The sequence below is a fragment of the Labeo rohita genome, chromosome 12, assembly GCF_022985175.1.
Source record: "Labeo rohita strain BAU-BD-2019 chromosome 12, IGBB_LRoh.1.0, whole genome shotgun sequence".
In the NCBI taxonomy this organism is placed as follows: Eukaryota; Metazoa; Chordata; class Actinopteri; order Cypriniformes; family Cyprinidae; genus Labeo; species Labeo rohita.
In genome coordinates this window covers 10,453,751-10,470,328 of record NC_066880.1, presented here as the reverse complement: position 1 = coordinate 10,470,328, position 16,578 = coordinate 10,453,751, and the positions used below count along the sequence as shown (strand labels likewise).

Sequence of the window (16,578 nt, the reverse complement as noted above, 5' to 3'; positions counted from 1 at the left end):
CTTTGTACTGCCGTTTTCTCTTTCCTTCAGCATAAATCCTGCTTGCCCAGAGTGACGTAATGTCATATATGAGAGGTATATTTAATTTTATACAGTAGACAGTAGAGCCCTAGATCGTAGATCACCTCTTCTGTAACCACAGAAACATAGAAAACACACTTTATACGAGGATTTAGAGGTTTAATTGCTTCGTTTGATGTTTTAACTATTAGAGTTAATCAAAAATGGAAGCTCTGAATCATCAATCAACTTTATTCCTGATGTATTCAGTTTATGGTCTATTTTGGTCTATATATCTTCTATATATTTCATCAGAGTTTCCAGCTTTTTCATGAAGTGCGGATCTTAGTTTACCACTAGATGTCAGTAGTTGTGTGTTTATATTGTGTAGAGTAAATGATCCCAAGTTATAATCCCAAAAGGTAATACAAAAAGTGATATTGATATATTGCTTATGTTACTCCTGTCTGTTCTGTAATGTTTTTCTGTAATCTTTTCATTGCTGACTTTTGAAAATGTTTCTTTGTGTTTGATGTTTTGCATGTATTACATATGTTTATGTTGTATATTGCTTTAGAATAGATGTTTGTAGCAGTCAGTACTGATCTAATGTGGAAACTGTGATTTGTCTGGTGCACACTTCCTTTATTTTCATTTGAAAAACACAACTGGACAAATTTAGTTTCCCCTATCATGTCTGTGGGGATCATATACTCTGTTCTGGTTTATGAGTTGAACACAATGGGAGGCGGAGCGCGTCTGTGTGGAATGTGGCCCTTGTGACCCTAATGGACATTCTGGCTCCTGTTGATGTGTATGTGTGCGTGTTTGCTAAGTGAAACTGACCACACCAGTGACCACTGTGCAAACTGACTTTAGGTCAGAGGTGAATTTCACACTGCTCTAATGCTATTTACAAGGACAGCGTAAAAGAAATAAATGTGAATATGTGTCAACACAGTTAATCACCTGCTAGTTAAATTTTAATGCATTTAGCAGATGCTTTAGCCAGGATTCATTTCAAACAACTATTCTAGTTATGCAAATAAGTATTATCTAATGCAAATAAAACTAAAACAGCTAATGCAAAACTCAATCCACCTAAATCCTTATGTAAATAAGTCAACAGATTTTCTTAATGATTATTTTAAGTTTTACAGAAGTCGACATGTTTTTATATGAAGAGAAAGTTGTTTACACTTTGGGTGTGAGGGACTTTTGAGCTGAAGGGACTATTTGGCGAAGGTGACGAAGGGCACTGTGGTTGTCAGTCAAAGGAAATGGTCCAATTGTTGGTCTGTGAACACAGGCAGATGGTCATCTTTCGCATCTTTCTCTTTTTTTTAGACTAGTGTCAATAGCAGTGAATCGAGTCAAGGTTGAATAGTGTATTCAGACTTGTTTTCAGAGAATGTGTCTTTAATTACTGCACCGGAGGTACTTATTTTTAAAATTATGGTCATGCTGTAAGACAAAATACACTTATTTTACTATTTAGTATTATATATCCTGTTTATCTAGCCCTTATCTTTTTTAAAATGTTGATTAATTTATTTACTTATTTTAATTTAGCCTGTTAAACTGAACTAAAATAGCCTAGATTCTGCCATTTCATAAAACAACAAAATGAATAAATAAAAATAATTACACATACAGCCTATACAGACTAGGGTCAGAAATTAGTGCTTGTGGCAAAAATGCCACCAAAATGAACAAAAATGCCCTATAAATTTAAGAGAAAGGGGCAAAAAATGCCCCTGCACAATTAAACAGTGTATTACATCTGTCACAATTAAAATGAAATGTGAAGGAATGAAAGCAGTCAGCTCACGGAATTACATTCGGATTCGCTCACACTGCATAAAATTGCTTTTATGCACCGCTAAGCTTTATAACCAGTCAAACAGATTTCTGTTAAACTTAGGATTGCATTGACCAATTAGAGGTGCTTAGATTAGTCATGCAGGACCTGTTGATGAGTGCGCACACTCACAAATTCCCTCATCATTAACAACACAGTGCACACAGTGCATAAGATTAATTTCATTGTTTCAGTGGTTATAACAAGGATTTTTGCAATAACTTGCACTAGATTAACGTCATGGACCATCATGTTCGTCTGTAAAGCCAGAATGTAAAGTGCCCAATACGCAGAAACAAAACACAAAAAATGTTTTGTATTGTTTTCTATATCGATATTAATAATCATTATTACAATTTAAAGCACAGTAATCTACAATAATTATATTTAGAATAATATTGCAGCCCTATGAGCTCCTGTTTTTTTACATGTGTAATTTAGATAGCCTACAATTTTAAACTGTATTGTTATTGACAGTGGTTTAAAGTATTAAAGTAATTGGGTAAATTAAAGTATTTGACTTAAGAGACAACATAATATGGTGATTATAGTAATAAGGTAATTATAAAAATTGCCCTCACAAATGGAAAAGTTCATTTCTGACTCTGATTTCTGATTATTATATGTATCTTTTTTTATAATACGAAAACGACTAATAAATACACATTAACAAGTTTTGCACTGCATTCTGAATAAGCTGCAGAGATCTCATTACAATAGAAGGTTTGCAGTTACCCGGTCAGTTGGTCAGTTATCCAGATGCACGGCCATAGTGGAGATACTGGGATGTAAACAGCATTGATTGTACAGTTAATGTACTATTGAATGTGTTGTTCTGCTAATTTATGCTGTCTAAATCACTGAAAAACATGTAGAAGCTGTTAAATCATATGGAGAAGGACTTATTAAGCAGGAAAGGGCGCAATATTTTGACAAACTAAGGTTAATAGGTGGTAAAGATACGTACAAGCAGTATTAATAAAGATATTAGCCTAATATTTCACGTACCTGACCGGAAATGATAAGAACGAACACGAATGTTGTCAAGATTCTTACCCTGGAAATCCTGGTTCAGTTTGGCCAACCACAAACATCTTTTGTTCTCCTTGATTTGTTATAACTTTTGGCAGTCTGTAGTACTCCAAGTGTATTTCCTAATAATAATTGACCATTTTCAGCAGCAATAATCAGTTCGAAGTTCCATTCGGTGGCATTGATTATGTTTATTACCATCAAAAACACTCTATATGCTGGGAAGTCAGCTAAGACAGTTTTGAAGTAGTCGTTACTGAAAGATTCTTATCCTGATTTTCTACGACTCTCTCCTGCTTTAGGTGATGTAGTTGCGGCTGAAAGCAGTGTGGATGCTGTGTGGATGAAAGGCCATAATGCATGGGGCTCACGCGGGCTCTTCCCCACCTCTTGCGTTAAAGAGCTGGAGCTTTCCGGACAATCCAGACAGCTATCAGAACGCAGCGCGGCCGCCCAGGCCTCTGAGCTTCCCCCACATGCTCTGGGCCAAGCCCGTGCCCTCATGAGCCTTCACGCCCAGCTGGACGAGGAGCTGGACTTTCGCGAGGGCGATGTCATCACCATCATAGGCTTGCCAGAACCAGGCTGGTTCCAGGGAGAGCTGGATGGCAGGACGGGAGTTTTCCCTGAGGGCTTTGTGGAGTTGCTCGGACCCCTGCGCTCACCTCTGGAGGAGCCTGAAGCTCAGACCCTGCAGCAGTATTCGGATTATGGCATGGAGGACGAAGAAAGGAGGGAGGAGGAAGAGCGGGATGAGGACAGTCCAGAAATGGAGATTCAACAACAGCAAGAGGAAGAAGAGGAGGAGGAAGAGGGAGCTGTATATGGTATTGCGCTTTATGAATTTCGTGCCCTTGAACCTGGTGAGCTAGACTTTGATGTTGGTGATAGGATCCGCATCCTCAGCACGCTGGAAGACGGCTGGTTGGAGGGGCAGATACATGGCAGAAGAGGAGTTTTCCCTCATCGATTTGTCAAGATGCAAGGCCATCTGCAGGTTGTCCCACAAACCAAGACTGAAATGAGTGTACCTGAAAGAGAAGAAGAGTGTTACACTCCCGACTATACCTCAGCTCAACAAGATTGCACAGTGCCAGAATATGGACAAGATTGGCCTGCCCAGGAAGATCACACAGTGTGGGACCTGGATTACTTTGAACGTCGGGAGGAGGAAAGAAAGGATGAACAAGTGCACTACATGCACTCCGATCAAACTTCTCAAGGGAGAGGAACGACTCAATCACAGGTTGAGTCGCAAGAAAGAAGACGAGAAAGACCTCCACCCCCTCACACGCAACCCCGCAGGGCAAGTAGCTCAACCCACAAAGAAGTCCAAAGTACCAGAGCTGACAGTCCTACCCTGGGCAGACCCCAGCTGCCGCCCAGGCCGAGTCTACAAGCCCTCAGCAACCGAAAATACAGTTCTAGTTCTACCACCAGTTTACGAGAACCTCCCCCAGCACCCAAAACGAGGAAGCAAAGTCTGAATCCGCCCACCAAAACCTCACCTAACTCCACCTGGAAAAGAAACAGTGGTAACTACGCATCTCATGACAGCAGAAACCCCTTCAGCAGTAAAATCTCTGCTGAGATGAACAGGCAGAAGTTAACTCGCCATGCAAGCGTCAGTGATGCAGACCTAACATCCGGTGGTCGAAGCAACCACTGGGCATGGCCTCAGGAACAGGGTTCAAATGGGTTACCAATGTCTCAGACATTGGGGACTTTGGCTGTGTCAGCTGGGGATCTTGAAGCCAAGCTTTCCCAGCAGCTGATAGAGTTCGAACGGAGCTTGCCAGGTCGTGGTAATGGCACCACAGAAGAGAGCAGATGGGAGGAGGTTAGCGGTGGAAGGGGCAATAAAGTTTCCCGCCACTTCTCCATTATGGACTACAGCAATGAGAATGACATAATCCGTGGCTCTGTGATGGAACGTCTGATGCCCACCTCTTCCTCTCCATCTGGCTCCGCCTCCTCTTCTTTGGAGAGGCGGAAGACGCTACGCCCACCTCCTCCTAGACCAAGGGTCCTGAGGCCACCAGCACCTACAAACGTGCATTGTCCTCAAACCAATGGACGTATGGCTCCTCAGCCTTACAGACCTGCACGTCCAGCTCCACGCCCACCTCCTCCGTGCTCACGCACCAGTGCTGTGATGCCAGACCCTTCTCCACCCACCTCCAACCCATTCTATAACTCGCCGGAAGAGAATGTTGAAGAGGTGGAGGATGCTGAGGATGCTCTGGAGATGGAGAATGAAATGGAGAGAGAAAGAGAAAGGGAACAGGAGCAATATAGGTTACTCTTGAGGTTGGAGGAGGTGGAAAGAGACATTGATATGTATTCTCACACAGCCCAGGAGCTGCAGGCCATGCTGGAAGAGGAGCAGGATGAGACTTCGAGACAACAGGCTCTGGAGAATCTGGAATTCTGCACCTACACCATGGAGACACTGACCCTAGAACAGCAGCAGCTACAAGGTAACTAATTCCTCTCTTTACTCCCATATCAGTATACATTGCTGTTCAAAAGTTTGGGATTAGTAAAATTTTTAATGTTTCTTATTTTTAAGAAGTTTCTTATGCTAATCAAGGCTGTGTTTATTTGATCAAAAATACAGAAAAAAATATGATGTAATTTTTTTTTATTTTTTTTTTTAATATACATTAAAATCTTATTTATTCCTGTGATCAAAGCTGAATTTTCAGCATCATTACTCCAGTATTCAGTGTCACATGATCCTTCAGAAATTATTCTTATATGGTGATTTATTATAAATTCTGGAAACTGTTGTGTTGCTTACACTGCAAAAACTTTTCCTTAGTATTTTTGTCTTGTTTTCTAGTATAAATATCTAAAACTTCTTAAATCAGGATGCATTTACTTGACAAGTAAAATGACTTAAGATATGTCTTGTTTTCTGAAAAAAATATACAAATTTTGTTAGTTTTTGCTTAAAACAAGCAAAATTATCTGCCAGTGGGGTAAGAAAAAACATTCAAAGGCTAAGCAAGATCATTTTTCTTTCCCCATTTGGCAGATAATTTTGCTTGTTTTAAGCAAAAACTAACAAAAGTTGGATCATGTTTTCAGGAAACAAGACATAATGTCTTAAGTCATTTTACTTGTCAGCTAAATGGATCCTGATTCAAGAAATTTTAGATATTTATACTAGAAAACAAGACAAAAATACTTAGGAAGGAAATCATTTTTTGCAGTGTAATATTTTTGGCAACCCGTGATACTTTTTTTCAGCGTTCTTTGATGAATAAAAGGTTAAAATAAACAGCATTTATTTAAAATATAAATCTTTTCTAACTATATACACTACTGTTTCAAAGTTTGTTTGTTTTTTTTTAAAGAAATTAATACTTTTATTCACCAAGGATGTGTTAAATTGATTAAAAAAAAGCGATAGCAAAGACTTATATTGTTAGAAAATATTTATATTTTTAATAAATGCTGTAAAAACTTTTTATTCATCAGAGAATCCTAAAAAAGTATCACAGGTTTCAAAAAATTACTTGACAGCACAGTTCTATTTTAACAGTAAATCAGCATATTAGAAAGATTTCTGAAGGATCGTGTGACATTTAAGACTGGAGTAATGGCTGATAAAAATTCAGCTTTGCATCACTGGAATAAATTCTTTTTTAAAGTAAATTAAATTAGAAACCATTGTTTTATGTTGCAATAGCTTTTCACAATATTGCTGTTTTTTCTGTATTTTTGAAAAAATAAATACAGCCTTGATTAGCATAAGAGACTTCTTTAAAAACATTACAAGTCTTACTGATCCCCAACTTTTTAACGGCAGTGTATGCGTTGTGTTTTTACAACCGATACAGATACAGATACTGTGTTTTACTAGTGTTGGAACTTATCAGTAAAAACACATAAGTAGTAGCAGGAAATGGGTCGCAAGTAAAACAATGTCCGTAGATTCTTCGGCTTGCCTGAGAATTAGTTTTTCCACATAATCCACTTCTATTTGTTTTATGCTGGTCACACTTTCTGACAAAACCAAACAGCAGCTCATATTATTTCTAGAAAACAACCTGTCAGCTGCTCAGTCTGTTCATCCATGCATCATATCAGCCGCTATCCTCTTTTGAGGTCAAACTACATCTTGAGCGTTAGAGGTGTTCCCGATGAGTGCTTTTGATATGCCACTGAAACGTCATCTGAGACAAAGTTCACTCTACTGGGTGTGTCGATACTTTTATTTATGTTGAAATCCTCCACTGCATGTCTGTCAACATAGCTTCTTTCCTAAGAAGTTTTTCATCTATATCAACATGCATTGGCTGGTTTGCTGACATCTTCTCAATGTTGCTCTCAACTATATAACAATCTAAAAGAGCCTCTGTGCTTCTAAAGCTCACTCAGTGATGATATGTAATATTCAGCGGTTTCACATAGATGGTCTTTGCTTGACCTTCACACCTAACCAGGGAATAAAACACACCCAGGCATAAGGCTGAGCTGAAAGAATCAGTAGACAGTGGCGCTGGGAGTATCATGTTTTTGCACAACATTTCTTAAAGTCTGACGTGAGGCATTGTGGCCATGATTCACTGTACAGTACAGTGGCCAGATCTTGTTAAACACCTCAGTCTTAGGTGAAAATTGTAGTGCTTTGTGTACAGAAAAAACTGAAATATTGCAAAATGTTATTATACAATATAAAATAATGGTTTTCTATTTTAATATACTTTTAAATATAATTTATTCCTGTGATGCAAAAATGAATTTTCAGCATCATTACCACAGTCTTAAGTGTCACATGATTCTTCAGAAATCATTCTAATATGCTGATTTATTATTAGAATTATCAATGTTGGAAACAGTTGTGCTGCCAAATATTTTTTGGAACGTGTGATACTTTTAATGAATAAAAAGTTAAAAATAACAGCATTTATTCAAAACAAGAATCTTTTCTAACAATATAAGTCTTTTGCTATCACATTTTATCATTTTAACACATCCTTGTTGAATAAAAGTATTAATTTCTTTCAAAAAAAGAAAGAATAAAAATGTACTGACCCCAAACTTTTGAACGGTAGTGTATATAAAATACTTTTATATTTTAATGTATATTAAAATAGAAAAATGTTACATTGTTGACTTTTTTTTTTTTTTTTTTTATTAAATAAACACAGCCTTGATAAGCATAAGAAACTTCTTTAAAAACATTAAAAATCTTACTGCACAGCAGTGTATGTGTAATTATAATTTAAAAGGTATTACATTATAATTGCTTTAACATGGGTATATTACCTATGTGTGGAATGCTGGTCCTCTTGGCTGCACTTTTCCCATGTACATATGAAATACATGGCCTCTTTGCACCAGTGTTCTTGCTCTCCTTCTCTTGCTCTCTCTTCCTACATTTCTTTCTGCATGTCTCTTTACTCCCATAATCACTGTGTCAGTTCTACTCATGTTTTTTTGGTGAAGTTGTGGACATTACCATAGTAATTGGGCCTTTTTGGAGGTCATGGCCGGCAGTAATTTTAAAGCCAGACTCTGGAGCTCTCTGGTTCAGCCTGTGGTGCGTCTCACAGCCCTTTTTGGCCATGTTTTTAGAACCAGAACCACACATTCATCAGGTAAGACTTGAACCGAGATGAAGAGGGGTTGTGTATATATTTCTTAGTATGTGGTATTATAGAGTTTTGCCTTTTTTCCCCTTTTTATCAAAATAAGAATCAGAACTGGTTTTGTAATTAGTCACTATTTCAGAGCCAATGAATTATTTTGCTTATTTTTTTGTGTTCACAGCACGTGACTCTATATTATATGTGTCACATACACTGTTTGCGCACAGCTGTGTACACATCTTGTTTGATAAGTATAACCTGCTTGCTAGTCACAGCCATCTGTTTTCAAGTATAGCATACAAGGAATTCCATTTGAAACTTGGATCGGATTTTAGATTTGATAATGGGTCATTTTTAAAGCAAGGAGCTTCATCAGTGGCTCATCAGAAGTAATTATCAGGCATGCCTTTGGTTTGGAGCACTGCCCAAGTCTTGGTGAATATGCCTTGTTTTCTGTGTCAACTATGTCTTGGACTGACTGAAGTGGAACGGAGCAACACTGTTTGCGTATGTGGTGAACTTTAAGTTAGAATTCTTTATTACTCTTAAAAATGCTTACTTCTTTCTCTTTGCTGTTTACAATATTTAACAACAAATTTAGACTTTAAAAAAAAAAAAAAATGTTGTGGATTTTAATACAACTGTATTTTATGCCACATTAAAAAAAAAAAAAAAATTGGAGATTACAAGAATAGTCAAAATATTTTGTGAATAAAGTCTAAATGTTTCGAGAGTAAAGTTGAAGTGTTTTTTAAGAATAAAGTCAGTGTTTCGGAAATAAAAAGTCGACGTGTTTTCGAGAATAAAAAGTCGAAGTGTTTCTAGAATAAAGTCAGAGTGTTTCGAGCATTAAGTCGAAGTGTTTCGAGCATTAAGCCGAAGTGTTTCGAGAACAACATCGAAGTGTTTTCGAGAATAAAACATTGAAGTGTTTTCGAGAATAAAACATCAAAGTGTTTTTCGAGAATAAAGTCAGAGTGTTTCAAGCATTAAGTCGAAGTGTTTCAAGAATAAAAAGTCGAGGTGATTTTGAATAATAAAAAATCTTAAGTGTTTCGAGAATAAAGTCGAAGTGTTTCGAGAATAAAAAGTCGAAGTGTTGCGAGAATAAAAAGTCGAAGTGTTGCGAGAATAAAAAGTCGAAGTGTTGCGAGAATAAAAAGTCGAAGTGTTGCGAGAATAAAAAGTCGAAGTGTTGCGAGAATAAAAAGTCGAAGTGTTGCGAGAATAAAAAGTCGAAGTGTTGCGAGAATAAAAAGTCGAAGTGTTGCGAGAATAAAAAGTCGAAGTGTTTGCGAGAATAAAAAGTCGAAGTGTTTTCGAGAATAAAAAGTCGAAGTGTTTTCGAGAACAACGTCGAAGTGTTTTTTTGAGAATAAAAAGTCGAAGTGATTTGAGAATAAAAAGTCGAAGTGTTTCGAGCATTAAGTCGAAATGTTTCGAGAATAAAAAGTCGAAGTGTTTTTGAGAATAAAAAGTCGAAGTGTTTTAAGCATTAAGTCAAAGTGTTTCAAGAACAGCGTTGCAGTGTTTCGTAGCAATTACAAGATTCTAGCCTATTGCCTGGATTGGGAGCACCAGGAGATACTCCAAAATCTCATCTTTCAAAATCTGTTGGTGGCTGGTGCACTACAAATAGGCCTAATGAATGCAACATTTTGACTTTATTCTTGAAGTACTATTTTTTTAATCTCGTAAACTTTAATAATGTTTAATCATGTTTTTGAGTATAGCAATGTGTGTCATATTAAGTCATTGGGTGTCATAATGGTGTAAGTAGCATCATGTCCTTGTTTGTTTCTCTTTATTCAGTTAGGTAGATGTGTGAGTATGTTTCTCCACATTTATCATAACAGGGTGTGTTTCTCAACAGGGAGGGTAGAAACAATGGTTATTTATTGTTACAGTGCAGGGAGTCAGTCAAGAGCCTATCACTGAACAGCGGTTTTCTTAAGGAGGGAGGAGACAAGCTTCTTATTTCATCATCTCTTCTGGAATTGGAAACAAAAACAAGACTGAATTTTGGAGTAAGATAGGATTCAAAGTTATTTGAAACTATATTAGAAAGAAAGAAAGAAGGCAGTTTTGGAGCTTATCAAACCTACAGGCTCTCATATTTCTCATTCTCTTTGTGGAAACAGTTCTTTACATACGTTGTTGAAGTTGTGATTTTGATTCTGACTGGCTCATTTATGTGTGTATCTATGAGTGAGTGTCCCATTCTAGCCTTCTTTTGCCCCTTCCACATCCCTTGTTCTAATTGGGATCTGTTTTGGTGCTCATAAAAAGCATCAAGAGCTCATTTGTGTCCTGGATCTAATCTCCAGCTCCCAGCTTTTCTGTGCCTGTCTCATGCACGAAAGCCTATTCAGGTTAACAGAAGGCTCTTTAAAGCGTTGTATGATCCCATCGCCTGCTGGAAAGGCTGTGAGGGACTGGATGGAGGGCTATTCTAATAACAGCGATGAGAAGAGTGGCATGCGAGACCTATGTCCTCTGTCACTTCTGTCACAAGCATGCATCTGAATGCTTCGTCGCTGTAATTACTTTTTGGGCTCTCTGATAGATTCAGACTAATCAAAATGTATGAAACAGGCACTCATTGAGAGACAGTGGCTGTTTTGAATGCTTTTGATCCAAAGGTTTGTTTGTCCTAAATGAGATTCATAAGTTTTTTTTCTCTCTGTCCGAGGACATTAGGAGCAATTAGCTTCAGAGCGATGTACTCCCTAAGGACTTTGTTTTTTCAGCCACACTTTCTTCTACATACCTCTCTTTATTAAATACAAACCTAAAACTGATTATATTTGGCAGGTTTTAGATATTAATGTATGAAATGTATGTTTTTTTTTTATGTAAGGGACCAGGTGCACTATCTTTGAATGTGAATTCAATGCCATTTCAAAGGGTTGTACTTGTGTAAACAAAGTAGAACAACTCCATTACACCAGAGGAATGTTGCTCCTGATGTATCTGAAGTAAAAAACAGCATGCACAGTTTCGGTCTGCCCCGTGTAAAGAAATGTGAGATCTTAAACACTGATTATCAAAATACCAAAGTTTATAAAGAAAAGAGGACAAGCAGTCAGACCCACAAAATCTCTTATTCTCACTTTTTTTAGTCTTAACTGGACCAGTATTTTGCATTTTTCTTCCTTAAACTAAACAGTACTGAACTTAAACAGTAGTCAACATTTGAAGTGGATCAAAAAAGTTCAAAAGTTGTCCTAAGAAAAGAATGGGTATTGTTTTGGTTTTAGGACAACTTTGATAAAAGGTTATGATCCACTTCAAATGTTAACTACTATTTCAGCACAGTTTTTCTTCTCTTTTTACCATGTTTTCACATTACTAGTATTTGTATTCAGTGACACTTTCTTAGTACTGTGTGCAGTAGGAAATCATAGTATTGTGTACTGTTTTGTCTTTTTTTGTAGAGGGACTGATATAATATGCTGAAGCGCATGAATAGCATTTTTTTTTCTGCCTTGCATGAAAAGATGCCCTAGCCTGTGAAACCAGGGGCGGCCCTTAACAATGGCTCATTGTGCAGAATGCAGGCACTCGACAGTGCACGGTGCTCTCTGGAATAATCGGCCTGTGTCCAACTTTCCCAGGTCAGCTTGTTGAAACATGAAAGTAGAAGATTGACATTCATGGGAACCTTGCTACTCTGAAATGCATGGCGAGCAAGTTAGAACAGATAAAGCTTTGATTACAGAACATATAGACCTGCTAAACTTCTTTAAAAACTCAAGCAGAAGTTGTGAAATATCACAACTTCATGATCCCTGTTAAATAACAACCTGAAAAGAGTCTTCAGAGGCATATGAGCTTTGCTCATGAGCAATGCCAAGTTTAAAAACACCTTAGAGAAGTTAGCGGAATGAAAGAGGATAATGCTCCCTCCTCTTTTGTGAAGTCCAGCCTGTGTTTTCCTGCAAACAGAGACTTCAGCCAATCACAGTCTTCCTCTAATCCATTCATGTGACTACGTTCGATGATTAACCCTAAATGCCTCCCCTTTGCCTCCTCTCCGTTGTTGCTTCTTCCCTCCCCCACCTCCTTCCCTCTCTTCCTCCCATTGGCTGGGTGGGCGGAGAGAGAGACAGAAAGAGAGAGATTGAGTTTCTCAGGTCTGAACCAGACAGTCCTGTTCAGTCAGCCGTCGGAGAAAGAGAGTTAGAGCGTGACAGAGAGTTTGAGCATGCCTGACAGGTGGAGTCCTCTACATCTTGATCTGGAATGTGAAATCTGGGGAAGCTAACAAAGCTTGCCCTGTTTGTGGAGTCTCACGGCCATTATGAAGGGACAGGTGGTCCTAGGACACCCTGTGCCATTTGCCCCAGTGCCCTGGGACTTCAACAGGCCTCCTCCCAAGAGAGGTAAGAGCGTCGAAGAATTGGTGAGTGAGGGCTGGGAGAAGGAGCGATGCATGGCAATGCTGCATTTTCAGCAGCAGCAGCAACTTCAGCAGCAGGCAGTTATGTGCCCTCAGGATTTCAGACCCGCACCAGGACACTGGGAGCACCAGGCCTACCTCGGACAAGCCAATGGGTACCCTCAACAATGCTGGGAATATGAGGACTGGGACAAGGTTCCTTACCGAGAGGTCCCTCCCCAACAGTTCTTCTATCAGTCTCCAGAAGCAGTTTACCAGGAGCCGAGGAATCCACAAGAGTGGACCGGCAATCACTGCTTCTATCAGAATTCGGAAGAACTGGATTACTCTGATCACAGAAACTTTGCACAGAGCCCAAGGAATAAGGAGCGTCCTGACCATGTGACCCGGTACCACTCTTGGGAACCCGATGAGTACTGTGAGGGTCAAGAGCCTTATAGTCGCAGAGATCGATATGCGTACAGTCTTGACCGTGGCAGCCAGGACTACTACGATAAGGAGCTTGATCATTACAGAGATGGGGACCGCAGGAGCCGGGATTACTATGAACATAAAGAGCTGGATAAGTACGACCGGTATGATCGCAGAGACAAGCACTATGACAAACATCAAGAACATTATGACACCAGGAAAAAAGACCGGTACCAATATAGAGAAGCAGACCACTATGACTCCAGAGACGATTACCAGTATGAGCGCTATGATCGTAGAGAGAAAGACCAGAGTGATGACAGGAACAGGGACCGTTATGACCGTAGTTTCAGCGAGGAAGGCCGTAGGCGAGGTGACAGCTACCAGTATAGGGACCGGGATTCAATCGATCGAAGAGACCACTATCGAAGAGATAACTATGATTACAAAGAAAAGGAGAAGATCCGTAACGACTATTATGACCGTAGAGAAAGAACAGGAGACCCGTCCAAACTAGATGACAAGGAGAGGTACGAACGTAAGAAAGGTAACCACTATGACCTCAAACCTCGAGATCGGTATGATTACAGAGAAAATAGCCAGTCTGAGCAGAGGGATCGCTTTGAACCTAAAGAGAGAGACTCTTATCAGTACAGAGACGGAGAACAGCGTGATTACAGAGATAAGGATGATAGAAACTATTGGAAAGATGAACGTTATGATAGCGGTGTTAAAGACTGCTATGAAGACAAGGGTTGTGAGAGCGATCAGTATGACCAGAAAAGCAAAGACCGCTACAGAGATGTGAGGTCAAATTCTTTAGAACAAAGACAAGAGGGTTACAGTACTGACCACAGCAGCAGTGGAAGACACTACAAGGAATGGGAAAAGGATGTTTATCAGAAGCAAACACTAAAGGAGAGACGATCATACGAGGATCCTGTTCAACTCAGTTATGACCACAAGGACCAATACAGTGATCGGCCAGGTTCAGGAAAAATGGATGTGGAAGGTCAAGGCCGGATACGGAAACCTGTTTACGTGGGTTCGCTTGACAGGAACAGCTTTTATAGGAAAACAGCACCCAGCTCTCTCAGGAAGTCAGAGTTTGCCACCAACAGGAGAAGGAAACAAGGTAAAGCACATTAGTACCAGCAGCACATCCAGTACTATGACGATAAATATGTGAGGTCTGAGTAGCGGCAAAACACACCTTGAGGTGGCTGTGGGTGCTCTTTGACGTAACAGAATGAGTCAACTAATAGTTGTAGAAATGTACACATGGATACTGCTTTGTTTATGGCACTGTTTTGACCTTGTCCTAGAGCTCTGCTTTAGGACATCTCCAAATCAATTCAGGAAATGCCAAAGGTGCTGATTGTGCTGTCACCATCTTAATGCATAGGTATGCATGTCTATGAGACTGCCTACTGAAGCTGTCAGTGTGGAGCTGAGTTTCACATATTGTTTTTTCCTTAGAAGTGAACTTGGAAACTTAAAGGGAGGGGGGAACTGGTCTAACAGGTTTTGTTGTCTGTCTCCCCTTGTTTTCTGTCTCTCTCCCTCCCTTTCTTTTTCAGACTTTTCCTTTTTGTTTGACAACCACTAAGCATTTAATGAGGCCTTGACTTCAGAGAGCAATACAAAAAAATAATGCACCAAAATATTCAAAGCCAAGAAGTGTCAAATTTTAAAATCCCATGCTATGAGCATTACTATGTCCTCATTTGGACATTTAAGCAACATTTGTTTTTAATGTATTTTATGTTTTGTGTGTCTTTTCAAGCAAAAACATTTGCAAAATAATTTTAGTATTTAGACTTTTCTAGTCATATTTAGTTAAGCATGTCTATACACTACCAGGCATAAGATTTTTTGTTTTTAAAGAAGTCTCTTCTGCTCACAAAGCCTCCATATATTTGATCCTAAATACAGCAAAAGCTGTAATATTGTGAAATATTTCTACCATTTAAAATAACTGCTTTTTATTTGAATATATTTTAAAATGTGATTTATTCCTGTGATCAAAGCTAAATTTTCTGCATCATTACTCCAGTCTTCAGTGTCACATGATCCTTCAGAAATGATTCTAATATGCTGATTTGCTGTTCAAGAAACATTTTATTATCGTTGTTAACAATATTTAAAACAGTTGAGTACATTTTTTCAGGATTTTTGATGAATAGAAAGATCCAAAGGTCAGCATTTATCTGAAAATAAATAAATAAATAAAACTTTGTTTTATTTATTATTTATTATACACTATACCATTCAAGAGCTTTGTGTCAGTATTTTTTATTTATTTATTTTATTTTTTTTTCAGATAAATGTTGTTCTTTTGAACGTTCTATTCATCAAAGAAACCTGAAAAAAATTCAGCTCAGCTCTTTTCAACATACTTATTAATAATAAATGCTTTTTGAGCAATTGTTTCTTAAGGATCATGCGACTGGAGTAATGATGCTAAAAATTCAGCTTTGAAATCAGAAATAAATTACATTTTAAAATATATTCAAATAGGAAACAGTTGTTTTAAATAGTAAAACTATTTCAAAATTTTACTGTTTTTGCTGTACTTTGGATCAAATAAATGCAGGCTTGGTGAGCAGAAGAGACTTTTTTAAAAAACATAAAAATCTTTTAACTAATGTAGTGTACTGTAGATAATTTAATGAGATGGTTATTCTGCCTCAGTACCTGTATCTAACAAAGTTGCCACTAATACTTTAACTGTCTGAAATGCTGACAGAAAATTAGTAGTTGAAAAAATTACTGTCCGCATTTTTAGGGTCACTCTATAGACTTTGTGTCAGAGAAATAAGTGTGCAGTCATCCTTAAAATTTTGTCTTAGAACCTCAATTTTTGTTGTAGCTCTGTATATGTCTATTGCATAGCTGTTGAAGTGGATTTACTTATTGTAGAGTTAACAAAAGTTATGGTGCGTTGTAATGTTTAAAGTGGACATGATTACGAATGTCAATAGACTGGGAAGATTTTAAAATGAGTGGTTCATTCCTAAGCTCGTATGACCTTCCCTTCACACTGTGGAAATACAAACTGGGTCCGGGTCTGTTTAAATTTTGTCTACTCCTCTAGGTTTCACTGACAGTGAGGAATGAATGGTACTCACTTATTGCAGCCTCATCAGTTTTTTTTTTTTTAGCATGAGGTGACATTGTTTGTTATTGTTGTCAGTGATTGGTGATGGGTGCTAGCCATGGGTGTCTCAGTGGGACGTGCGTCTGGCTTGTGTCATATCTGACACAGA

General features: G+C 38.3%; 1 protein-coding gene across 3 annotated transcripts in view; it reads left to right on the top strand.

The window, feature by feature from the left end:
• Positions 1–16,578, top strand: part of dnmbp (dynamin binding protein) — a 58,350-nt gene that overhangs the window by 19,776 nt on the left and 21,996 nt on the right. For 2 of the 3 annotated variants that reach the window (XM_051123827.1, XM_051123826.1), the window contains exon 4: positions 3,196–5,373. In XM_051123827.1, the coding sequence (XP_050979784.1) occupies positions 3,196–5,373 (2,178 nt within the window). Of the gene's footprint in view, positions 1–3,195; positions 5,374–12,638; positions 14,445–16,578 lie in introns of those variants that run through there. The other variant, XM_051123828.1, reaches the window with a different exon arrangement.